A 13310-nucleotide genomic window follows, 5' to 3' on the forward strand; every position below is an offset into this window, starting at 1 on the left:
GTTAATCATCACAAATACCATAGAAATCCAAAATGAAAGCTGATGAGAAAGGTTTGGCCGTTTACTCTGGTCTTACAACACATTTTGACATTACATTATGGTGATTGTTCAAGAACAACAGTGTGTAGTTTAAAAAAAAAAAAAAAAAGTATTTATGGACTTCTTACAAACTATTAAAATTTTCAATGCGTTTCAGTTCATTTTTTGCCCATAAAAGCCGAGGATAAACATCTCAACGTTCTTTTTTTTTTTATTCATAAAGGACAATGTGACTGTTGTTCTTTATTATTTAATTTTGTCTCACAAATAAAGCAAGGGTTGTAACACAAGTGATGATAACACCACTGACAAATTCTCTTAAGAGGAATTTTCTAAGATGGTGTCAATACAAAAGGCATACACCACTGATCAAACTAAAATCAATAAATCATACCAATAAATTTAAACATTAAATAATGTATTGCCAATTATATATTTAAATGAACCACGTGAAAAATTTAAATTAATAACTTTTTCAACATGGAGGAAAAATTACCATATGCAAATTTGAGCAGTCTTCTTCCTCTGAACTTTGACCATGGATGTGTGTGTGTGTGTGTGTGTGTGTGTGTGTGCATGTTTGGTCCCACAAGGTTAGTAAAACCTGAGATTACCTACCTTGTGGGGCAGCCAGCGGTCCCAATAAATGGCTTATTAGACATACTAAACAGTTTTATTTTATTTTATTTTTTTATGTAAAAACGCAAAAAGTTTGCTGTGAGGGGTATGGGATAGAAATTATCGTTAGATCTGTATAAAATCCATAAATGCATGGAAGTCTATGGAAAGTCTTCACAATGATATAAATAAGGTTTTGTGTGTGTGTGTGTATTTTCAAAATACCCATTTTTAACATTGATAGCACCAATGACATGAAATCAAGGTTACTTTAATTATTACATGTTTTGTTTTGCTTTTGACAAGTAAAAAATAAACATAAATAACTTTAAATGTAATAGAAGTGGTGTGTACCAGATGAAGGTGACAAGTTTTTTATTTCTTCAAGCAATTAACAAATTCAGATATATTTTCTTATAAAATGTGTGAAGCAATATAGTCAATCCATTTCATATAATTTATTATTAAACAGTTCTTGGATGCTGATTGGTCAACAGCCGTGCTTTAGTCATGATAATGCACAGCTCTTACCACTTCAAGGAACATCTATTTGTATCACTCTGCAGCACCCATAGCTGGCATTTATTATTGTTGCCAACTTTCTGTTTACTGCTTACTGCCAAGGGCAGAATAATTTTCTGGCTGAAGGATGGCATTTATGGATTTTACTTACAAAATATAACATTTTAATGAACATTTCTGTCCTTAATATTTTAATTGTGGTGACCGTTCTATAAAAGCAATAAGACACTCGAGGCTGTGCCATATTGTGAATATAGACATGGCTTGATATTGTAACAATAAAGCAAGGCCTCACTTACCTTGCTTAAATAAAAGGTTATGTTATAGAATGATGCCTTTTTAATGGTGTTTTTCATGACTGGAATGTCAAGGGACATGTTTGTAACCATATTTTGATAATTTTACATTTTAAACATTTTTAATAAGCCATATGTGCGTTCTTGTGACTAGGGTTGTCACCTCTCAGGTACTAAAATACCTGATCGTCCCATATTTAAAGATAAATTGATCCCGTATTTAAGCTGATCCCAATTTAACATTGATATAATTTGGACATTTGGCTATGGTGGGTAGAACCGTCTGAAAAGTCCACAAATTGTGCTAAAACGTGATAGTACTGTGGAGGGTGTGGTAAGGGACCGTCTGAAAATGGTGGTAAAATCCACAAATCGTGGTAAAATGGTGGCGTTTTTTATTTCTATATAAATGTTCAATAAGATCAAAAACAATTATGAATATAATCATAAAGACAGGTACAGGTAAAGGGAGGAAATAAAACAATAAATAAATACAATTATTAAAAAATAAATATAACAAAAATATGTATAAACCATCCAAACTGTATAAATAAATAAGATAAAGAAGACAAATAATAGAACAATTTAAAATATATGTTTAACGTATAAATGGTGTTCAATTTATAAGTGTCCCTTATTTTAAAACTTCGAAAGTGGCAAGACTAATTGTGACCCCCTTATAAAATAAAAGTTTATAGTTAAAATTGGAAGTAGAATATTTTTTGGTTTTCATCCTTGCTGAAAAATTACTATAAAATAAAATTGTCCTGTGAAGTAACATTGTGAGAGCAACACGTAATCTCACCCGGACATGAATGTTAAAGGCGGCGTTATCATTTCCGGTGTTAAACAACACTGTGTTTTGATCTGTTTACAAACTTCTGTGTTAAACATTAAATCTGTCTCAGTATGTCCCGAGGCTCGAGCGCGGGGTTTGATCGACACATCACCATCTTTTCTCCAGAGGGGAGACTCTATCAAGTCGGTGGGTATCGATTAAACAGTTATTTTGAGAAATCGAAAGAATATGCTCAGTCATTTTGCAGTAGGATCATGCTGAAGTTTCTATTTCCAATGCACTTATATTTGGGCACAAAAAAACAAATAATTAAATTAAAACAACCATAAATTACTTGTAGAATGGAATTCGCTATATTACAATCTACTCACGTTTTAAAATTAGTAAAGTGCTTGAGGTAAAGGAGCGCTTTAAAAATGATAGATTCAGCTCAGTGTTTATAATAATATGCATGAATTCACTTTCAGTTTCATGTCTAAAATTATGTCTGTGCACTCAGGGATTAATGAATTAATTTATACGCACATGAAACTGGTTTTAGATTGTCATTGAAAAATCTCGGTTCTGTCCTTTTACATGCAAACAAAGGCAGTCAATCTTTAGTATATTAAATGCATATATGTTGCATATAGACAAAAATATGTTTTTGTACATAGTGTGTATTGCATTATTTTCAAAACATTGGCTAATAATATGTTTCAATATTTTTTCTTCAGGAAACTATTGTTGTGAAATTGGTAGGAGAGATGGGTTTCATGGGTTTCTGATTAAATTATTCAAAATGATCATGTGTTCTTTGTATTGTCTACAGAATATGCATTCAAAGCCATTAATCAAGGAGGTCTTACATCAGTAGCTGTTCGTGGGAAAGACTGTGCAGTTGTAATTACGCAAAGAAAAGTTCCAGTAAGTTTCGATATGTTTTGCTTTGGAGTTTACATTTAATTTAACTTCGGTTGCAAGGAAGTCAGCATAATTATATCTCCATCCAGCATATGCAAAAGTTGGAAAGTCCATATCAGTGACTAATATCAGCTGTATGAATTATAAATTGGTCTATTACAACTGCTATCAGTACTAATGTACTTTGTTGTTTTCTCAGCTAAGGTATATTTTTAATAAAATGTTCTCTTTTAATTCTTGTTTTTTTCCCGCCTTCAGGATAAGCTGCTCGATGCATCCACTGTCACTCATTTATTCAGAATAACAGAAAGTATTGGTTGTGTGATGTCTGGGATGACAGGTAAACTTAACTCCACACTGTTATTCTCCACCTTAAGTTAATGTTTACATTTCCAGTGTTAGCTCTTTGTTTGGTGAAATGTAAAACAAAGTATTATTTTACACTATATGTGATGTATTATGTTTCTCTCTGAAGCTGACAGCAGATCACAGGTGCAGAGGGCAAGGTATGAGGCGGCAAACTGGAAGTATAAATACGGTTATGAGATCCCAGTGGACATGCTTTGTAAGCGCATTGCTGATATCTCGCAGGTGTACACCCAGAACGCAGAGATGAGGCCACTGGGCTGCTGTAAGTATAAGGTTTACATTTGGTCCCTTCAAGGTGATGCAGTGTATATTCAGAATGGAATACTAACGTAATGCATACCACAGTATACACTGTATACTGCATGAAATAAAAAATACAAAAATTGTATGTTTAACAGTTTGCTGTGTGCAGAAATAAACTTTTTCACTTTAGTATTCCACATCATTGCCACATGACCTTAATGCATTACATGTATACGAATTTTAATTTTCATCATGGAATTAAATATGGTTTTAGTTAGCTTGCCGATATTTATCCGCCAGTTATTGACCAAATTAAAACCATCAGCATATCGGTTAAAAGCATGGAAATGCCAATTTGAAAACCCAATTGTTGATTTATAATTAATTAGTAACACTTTGTACAAATTCTGAATTTAAATGCACAATTCAGAAATAATAATAATAATAATAGCTACAATTTGTAGAAAGGTTGGCACTCCTAAGATCATGTGATATTTAATTTGTATTCTTTGTCATTCGTATGTTAATGCGGAAAAACCACCATAATCGGACGTGATCATTGTGAAAGTAGCACTTACCTATAGGCTACGTGATGAGGGAAATCATCTAAAATTCTTTGAAACCAGCAGACTTTGACTTCTGAGATATCGATATGATATCCATTAATGCTGCGTGATTGACCGAATTAAGATTGAATTCGCAATATGGCGCTGACTGAAGTAAAGTAGAACTTCAGTCAGCTCTGTGTGAGCAAGCGGCACCCTCTAGCGGTCTGGATGACATTATCCATTGTTAATTTTAACACTATAATACAGAATTAAACCTTTGGTTTAAAATTTGTATTTTTCCATGATGTATTTGACATTTACGTGGAGTTGGCAAACATATGCATAGAATGAATTTGTAATTTTCTATCATAGGCAGTTGTTTTGAACTGCAAAAACAGAAGTGCAAATGTTTTTTTGAATTACAAAGTAATGTTTTTTTTATATCAATAATCATGTTATCATATTTACTTATTTTTTCTTTTCATCTTCTATTTATCTTTCATTGTGGCTCTCTTAAAAATGTTGGCCTGTCATGTGTTCAACAGATCCATACCATGTTAAATGGAAAGAATTAATTGTTAGACAGTGAAAAACCTTTTGTACCTCTTTGTACATTTTAAACATAATTCCAAAGTAAAACAGTCATGATCTAATGATAAAATAAGTTAAGTGGCAAAATATCGGAATCGGCCCACGATTTTTGTTAAAATTGGCCTATATCGGCACATATCGGTGCTTCCCCAGTTTTAGTTGTATAGTTTTGCATATGTTGTGTAAATAAATATGTAAAAAAAAAAAAAAAATTGTGTTGGCCGTCTTGTCAAATTATGGGTCGTAAATTGGATGTTAAGATCGCTTGATATACCTTTTAGATTAATTCATAACTTTCAAAATGGTAGGTCAAGTTGAGTGCACTGCAATGTGGTATATATTATTCTACACAGTGCATTGGGGTTGTATATACTGCACATTTTTGCAGATGTAGTTGATCATTTGGGTATATTCAATGTATTCTGAAACTTTCCATACTTTGCATAATAGTCATTCTACATACTGCACACTAATAGGAGTAGTATGGTAGTACTGCCATTCCTAACATTCCAACATAGTTTTAAAATTAAAAATAACAAACTACAAATTTTTGTGGTTGTAACACTTTTATGAATGGCCTGATTTAAATGTATCAGTATAAATACTTGGCAATATCCTCTATTGTAAAATTCTATGTCAGGTATGATTGTGCTTGGTGTGGATGAGGAGCTGGGCCCGCAGGTCTACAAATGTGACCCCGCAGGCTACTACTGTGGCTTCAAGGCCACTGCTGCTGGAGTGAAGCAAACAGAAGCCACAAGCTTCCTGGAGAAAAAGGTGAAGAAGAAATTGGATTGGACCTTTGAACAAACAGTAGAGGTATGATTGACTTCATCTTGATACATCATTGGTGAAATTAATGCCTTTCATTTAAATGCTTCTCTTACTGTTACATGCATTTAACTATTTCTACCCTCATAGACTGCAATAAGTTGCATGTCTACAGTTCTAGCTATCGACTTCAAACCTTCAGAGTTGGAGATCGGTGTTGTTACTACAGAGGACCCCAGATTCAGGTGAGTTTATACACTGTAAATAGAACAGGATGTAGTGTTTGCATGCCACTTATAGCTGAATGACAACCACCAAACCATACTCTACAAATGGAGAAAAATCTCCACTAGGTATTACCAGTTACTAGTACTAGGCAGTACATTTTTGTGCTTTTATATGATTATCTACTTAAGTTTTTCAAACCACAACAGGGTTTCCCGCAGAAAATGTGTTAGTTAAGGTGGTGGGTGGTGGTGGTGGTGGTGGTGGCGGGGGTTGTATTTGGAATTGCATAACTCCTGACACAAATTAAGACAAATACTGAAATTTGAGTCATATCTTTTTAATGATGTATTAGTTTGTCAAGGTAATAACATTACACCTAATAGTCCGTCAAAATGTGCAAAGCTTATTTTCAGTTCAAAATGGCGAAAATAGACAAAGGTTTATTAATTTGCCTGATTATTTTTGTGATTCGTTTAACATTTATGACCTAAAAAAACTGTCAAATAGCAAATGTTTAGTTTAGCAACTTACATCTTATCTCGCACTTGACCGACCGTAAACTGAAGCGTGTCGAGTCGCTCCTTTACTGTCGAGTCGCTCTTCTAAAATTCGCGCTGTGAACATAAAGCCCGCCTACTTTGATTTGATTGGTCATCTCAAATATTCTGACAATGACGAGCAGTGACAGACCAATGAGGCTCAGATGAACACACACACACACACACGCTCGGCGCCGCTGCGGAAGAACGCGCTGATAACAAGACTGAAGCGAACACGAAGGCTTATCACATATTTAAAGATGGAAAGGGAGAAAACAGTACAGAGTAACACGGCGAATATCGCTCATATATATTTTTTTGACGACGTAGTTAAGGCGGCAGGCATAGTTTCAAAGTGCTGCGGGAAACCCTGCACAAGGTTATCTAACATTTTGTTACCCCATGTTATTAAAGGAATATTCCTGGTTCAATTCAAGGAAAACTCAATTGACAGAATTTGCAACACAGTGTTGATTACCAAACAAAATAATTTTGACTCATACTTTTTAAATACTCGTTTATGAAGAGAAAAAAAAAGGGGCAAACATTTGTTACAAAAATGTTTTGCAGTTGCTGTAAGGCACTTAGAATGGAAGTGAATGGGGCCGGTCCATAAATGTTAAAAACATTTGCTGTTTTAAAAGTATAGTCACAAGAAGTGTACATTTATATGTTTTAACATGATTTTTAGTGTGATAAAATCAGGGATTTACTGATGTTACAGCGTTCAGTGTGCTCCGACTGACCTGAAAAATATTTGCTCTCAGAATGTTTCCTCAATCATGAAATGTGTCCTGTATTTCTGTTGGCTCTTTAAAAGGACAAGCAATGCCCATTTGAGTTAGTTCTTTGCAGTGAATTGGCCAAACAGACTTGCAAATTGGTCTGAATCGATTCGTGATTCAGTACAATTCGTTCAGAGTGCTAACTCACTGAATCATTTAGAGCGGTTTCTCACACAGTAAAGCAGTATCGGGATATATACTGAATACAGAGAACAAACGGCACTGGATACAGTGGAAATGTAACAACAAAAAACTGAAAGAAAAGGCTGTCTTTTTGAAAGGTAACTTACATGAGTAATGCTGTGTCATGTGAACAAGGGAACAAGGACTGAACGTGTTTTTGCACCCGATCATGCAGTTTTTCAATTGTTTTCCATATAAACATTCGCTAGATGGGTGTCTTTTGACAACTGCGTCACATTTCATGTGTTTTTAGGATCTCTCGCAGAGCGCTGCATTTTTAGACTAAATATCAAGTTAAAATGACATAGGAACGCCAATCATTCTCATATATTTTGGACGTGCTCAAAGTTAGAACAATTCTGGGAAAGTATCTTTTTAATTACTGGGAGGATAATGGGTTATGACATCCCTAAAGACCCTAAGTTTTTCTTGTTAGGTCTACTACCAGGTGAGGTGGTCCAAAAAGATGACACCTATCTTTTTAAAATTCTAATGATTGCATGTAAAAAGGCTATCACTCGGTCTTGGCTAAAGATTGACCCACCTCGGACTGAACAATGGAAAGCAATAGTGGAGGAGATACACTCAATGGAGAAGATGACATACCTTTTACGTATCAAAGGACACATATATAATAAGCACTGGACAAAATGGCGCCCCTGACAGCGTTCACCGGCGTTACGTCATCATGACAACGTAGGATTAATAGGATTTCACTATACATAGTTAGTAAGCGATTAAATCACACTAAAATCATGTTAACACGTATAATGTTTACGTCTTGTGGCTATACTTTTAAAAGGGTGTGTTTCTTTTAATGTTTATGTTCTGGCCCCATTCACTTCCATGGTAAGTTTCCTGTTGTAACCGCAATGTTTTTTATTTTTTTACAAAAGATTAATCTAAATACTTTTTTGTTTAATAAACACCCAAAACAAAAAGTTGTGAATTAAACAGAACTTATATTATATATGGAACAATCCTTTAAATACACCATTTGAAACTGAATATTCATTTTGTACTTAATAATGTATGTTGATGTATTTTTCAGAATTTTGTCAGAGTCTGAAATTGACGCCCATCTTGTGGCCCTCACTGAGCGCGATTGAGAATATCTGCATGAGTCTGTATCCTGTGACAGAAATGTTTGAGAATGAATACCATATGTCCTAAATATTCAGGTCAACTGATGTTTTTTGCTGTTTATTTAGCATTTTTCTTGCAACAGTACAATAATAAAAAATAAAAAAATCATGTTTTTGAAAACTGTGGTCTTGACTATTGTTTTGATACATTGGGGTCTAAACCACTACTGAAAATGCAGCTATTTTGCATTATATCTAATTTAATATATTTTGTTTACATTTAAATAGCATTAACATTACAATTTCAGTGAAACTGACTCCACAAGTTTAGTCTTTATATTTTTGTCACTATATTGCACTGCAGACTGCCAACTTTTAAGAGGAACTGTTTTGCTGCTTGAAACAATGTCCTGCTTTTACAATAGTTCTCATTCAGGGATAATAAATAGATAGTACTTCACTGTTTAAAAAAAAAAAAACATCAGGAAGACTCCTTTGGTCTCTGTTTCCTTTACCTATGGTAAATGCTTCAAGTAAATATCTGTCTGGTTTTCACATGCTCTATTTACATATAAATGAAGTTGAACTCTCACTAAGAATTTCTTCTAGATATTATATTTGCATTGATGTAGTGTGATTTGCTTTACCGTGACCCTCTTCCTTTTCTGAAAGAAGGCAAACAAGCCCTGTTTTTTTTTTCCCCCAAGCGTTGGCCTTGCCGTAATTTCTCGGATCAGGCTGAATCATTTGAAACTCACGTGAGCCCTGCGGTTAAAGGAGCTGTTAAGGGCCCCTGTATGTCCTAACTCGACTCTGGCACTCCAGTGCTTTTGAAATAGAGCGGTATGACTACATCATTTGCATGGAACTTTTTAAGGGGTGTCTTGGGGACTGCAGATACAGAGCAGTATCTCCTAATTAAAAAGGTGTGCAGTCCAGACTCGCATTCGGAAATGTGCAGGGAGAGTCCCCAAAAGAATTCTCAGGTTTGTATTCAAATCAAGAAAGCCACACACACTTCTCAACTTACTTTTACAATAAAACCCAGGTTTGGGAATCACTGACTTCAAGGGATAGTTTCCCCTAAAATGAAAATACTCATAACTGTCCCAAACCTATATGACTATTTGTTCCGTGGGTAATAGAAGGTGTAAGAGTGTTCCATTCACTTAGGATAAAAAAAAATGCTATAAAAGTGAATGAGGATAATTTTCTGATTCTGCCAAACATCTGTGTTCTATGGAAGATAGTCATACTTGTTTGGGACATCATGAGGGTGAGTAAATTATGACGTTTTATTTTTGAGTGTACAACCCTTTAAGTTCGGTTAAAACTCACGAAAATGTGCTAACATTAGGAATACTTAAATGTCATCGGTGGGAATATCGTTGGCTAATTTTCTACCATTATCAATTCTTTATAATGCGGTATTGTGGAAAAAACGTTCTTTATTTTGGGAATCCAGGAAGTTGGGAGACTTTCAGCATTGCCAAATTTTTCTGAATGGCCCTTCCTTCACAGGAAATTCCAGTGTACTCAGCTGACATAAAACTGACATAAAAAAGATATTTAACTTCCCCCTTCTTTCTCTTGCACAACAATTCTCATGCATTTCCAACGAATGACACAAAGTGCAATTTTCAAGGTTTTCATTTAAAGTGTGTTATTTATCTTTCCACAAAAGAAAACTTCAAAACATATGTACACATTTACATGTTATTATAAAAATAAATCTTTCTGTATACACAATATTTTACATCACAGTTCAAGAATCACTGCTGTTGATTTCAGTCCATCATAAAGAGGCAACAGTACATTTGGCGGCCTCTCTCCAGTGTTCTTCTAGGGTGGTTTGTTTTTTAAATACACCCAAAAATAGTCTTCTTTTCCCGGGCTCCTTCTTCATCGGTCTTCTGCTTGCGCTCCCGATGAGTTTTGCACCCCTGCGAGCCTCACTGCGGACACGTTCCCGAACTTCTTGAGTGAGAACATCCTTCTCCGTTCAACAGAATTTTGGAGGTCCTTTGAAACGTTTCTACTATACCATAATTTTAATATCATCATAAATCTGTGAAATTAGGAAAAAAAAGGACAAGGAAATTAGGAAAACATAATTAAGAGGTCTTATACCTAAGTGGAAACTGAAGATATGACAAGGAATGCTTACATCACTGTCACAGTAATCCTCTTCATCACTGTCTTCTGACTCACTATCAGGAAGTTCCCTTAGGTGTGGCGATGTGAGCTCATACAGGACTTTTTGGATCTCTGTGTTTGCCCGGCCATAGGTCAGATGATAAGGTGTGTGACCGCCATACGTCAAGCTGTGAACGTCGGCACCTTTGCTGATCAAAACCCGAACTAGCTCCGAATTCTGGAGATCGACTGCTAAGTGCAGAGCGGTTCGCCCGTTACACTGTTCCTGTTTCGAGAAAAAGTAAATGCATCTTTAGACATTGTATTTTCCAATGTGGCCATTTCAATTGCTTGATCATACATGGTCATCTAATTCTTACCTGTGCATTGATGTCTGCGCCAAGCTGAATAAGGTTTTCCACCAACGACAAGTAGCCTTGTGTGGCGACAACGTGTATGCATTTCTGACCTGTGGATGTACAAATACATTCAAATTAGATCAAATATGCCCTAGTCTCCAAACTAAGGTCATTTATAATAGAACATACTCTGAGAACGCTCTCTTACCGTTATAGTTTGGCGTTTGAAGGATGGTTGTGAGATGTTGTGGGCAGCCCTGCGTTAGGAGACTGAAGCAGGCCAGGGAACCTTTTCTGCAAGCGATGTGGAGGGCAGTGTTACCGCGGTCATCCACCAGTGAAGAATCACAACCAGATTTCACTAACCGTTCCACTATAAGAGGCTGTTCTGTGATGACGGCCAAATGCAGGGCAGTCTGGGATGAGAAGGGAGATGTTTAGTATGGCATTTCAATCATTAAAAAAAAAATATCCACAATTGAACAATATACTAGGGCTTGTGTTTACCTGTCTCTGGTTGTTTTGAATGTTAAGGAAGGAGTCGTCATAGGATAAGTCAATCATCTTTAATGCAGCATCCTTTGCCTCGTGAATAATGGCGAGATGTAGATACCTTTAAAAACAAAGAGGAGGTATGGTGAGAAAAAGTTGTGGAGTGTTATGCAAGTAAAACAAATTTCAACAACCCTCTTTAGTCTGCAGAGAACTATTCTTCCTAGTAGGGACATGCGCAACACTCGCGCGTCTGACTGTCTGGCACGCAGCCCGGGACTTTCCAAGTTCGAGCAGAGCTGCTGCAGCCCCGCCCACATTGACGCGGTGCCAGAGAACAGTCCGTACTGATGAAGCGCTTCTGTTTACATAAAATCCATTATGACTGTACGAGTGCCTGCACATGCGCACTACTGTCTGCTTATGGAACGAGCAGAGCTTTAATTAAGGAGCCGTTAGTGTTATTGGACTAAAAAAATTCACGAAACGCGTTTATTTTTACACACACACACACACACACACACATATATATATATATATATATATATATATATATATATATATATATATATATATATATATATATTTTTTTATACAGTTGAAGTACTTTGCATCTTAAGACGAAGTCTAAAAACGCAGCGAAAAAATAAGAAGAAAATAGACAAAAGCGGCGCAACGGGCAAACACATCCGTCTATAAAATAAAAATCTGCGCATCTGATAAGGTGCAAACGGCCCCTAATGCAATAATAAACTCAGTGTAATGCAAAAATACTTCAAAGAAAAACAAAATGGGCCAAATATATATTAATTAATAAAAATGTCATAAATGAATACAAAGTTCTATGCAATCTAAACGGTTTTTTTGTGTGCTTTAGCTGTGCACTTTAAAATAATTTGCATTCAAATAAGATCTTTAAAAACTGAATAGGACCTACATACATAAATAAATAATTATCTGCGAAATAAAAGTTGTTTATTTTCCATGCACTAAACATAGCAGTATCTTTCAAAGTCAAATGCAAAGAATTGCCTTTGCACGGGCAAAAATATGCGTGTTTTTAAAATATTAAAACACTTACGTGTCTCCGTCTTCGGTGCAATATGTCTTCCAGGGCTCGCAGTGAATGTCCTGCTCGTCTGACCCCACATTCATCCGCCTAAATTCAGACTCCACATCCGCGTATTCGTCCTCTTTAAGAGAATCCAAACCGCTGTCTAAACGGTCATCGGTGCAAGCGAGTTGTTTCCCAGACTTGGATTCACGGCCATCGACGTTATAATCCATTTTGTTGGTTTTGCTGTCTCGGTAAAGCTCAATACAGTAAGCTTGTTGCACTTCTTATGTGTGTGAGAGATTTTGGAATGGAGCGTTAAAAGAGTCAAAGAAAATAAGAGGGGCGGAGCTTATCTCAGGGTGGGGAATTTCCACAGAGTGATCGACGCATGAACTGAGTCTACTGGGAATCATCTGCGCCCAGGAGTTTGGGGAAATTTTCTCTACTTCATTAAACACACGATCAGTAATAGGCCTTCTGAAAGTTTGACTTTTCCCATTGAAAAATATTCCAAATTCTAGCGAGGGGTGCTTAAAATGAACTTTTGAGCTGGACAAAATGCATTTACTGCATAAAGTATCTTATTCTTATTGAAGTGTATTTTGGTAATTTTTATACATTCTAAAATTGTTGCTGACAGATTCTAATTCATGCATAATGATGATATTGCAACATTTAAACAGTCACTTTGGCCCAGAAATATATTTTGAGTTTTATGCACTAAAGTAAAAAGGAAAGCATATAACT

The 13310-nt window shown here is 35.6% G+C and overlaps 2 protein-coding genes across 2 annotated transcripts; one reads left to right on the plus strand and one right to left on the minus strand.

The window, feature by feature from the left end:
* The first annotated feature begins 2308 nt into the window (after positions 1 to 2308).
* Positions 2309 to 8685, plus strand: psma6a (proteasome 20S subunit alpha 6a). The gene is made up of 7 exons (XM_052145433.1): positions 2309 to 2460; positions 3086 to 3180; positions 3436 to 3517; positions 3653 to 3808; positions 5569 to 5747; positions 5850 to 5944; positions 8486 to 8685. Exons 1-7 carry the CDS (start codon positions 2385 to 2387, stop codon positions 8541 to 8543), a joined length of 741 nt encoding a protein of 246 aa, XP_052001393.1. The 5' UTR covers positions 2309 to 2384; the 3' UTR covers positions 8544 to 8685.
* Positions 8686 to 10077: 1392 nt separating this feature from the next.
* On the minus strand, positions 10078 to 12867 carry nfkbiab (nuclear factor of kappa light polypeptide gene enhancer in B-cells inhibitor, alpha b). Its single transcript, XM_052145434.1, has 6 exons — positions 12588 to 12867; positions 11522 to 11627; positions 11223 to 11430; positions 11036 to 11124; positions 10687 to 10941; positions 10078 to 10587 (listed from the first exon to the last, which is right to left on the minus strand). The coding sequence occupies exons 1-6, from the start codon at positions 12791 to 12793 to the stop codon at positions 10558 to 10560; spliced, it is 894 nt and encodes a 297-aa protein (XP_052001394.1). The 5' UTR covers positions 12794 to 12867; the 3' UTR covers positions 10078 to 10557.
* Between the last annotated feature and the right edge of the window lie 443 nt (positions 12868 to 13310).

Source organism: Xyrauchen texanus, chromosome 16 (genome assembly GCF_025860055.1).
Source record: "Xyrauchen texanus isolate HMW12.3.18 chromosome 16, RBS_HiC_50CHRs, whole genome shotgun sequence".
Classification (NCBI taxonomy): Eukaryota; Metazoa; Chordata; class Actinopteri; order Cypriniformes; family Catostomidae; genus Xyrauchen; species Xyrauchen texanus.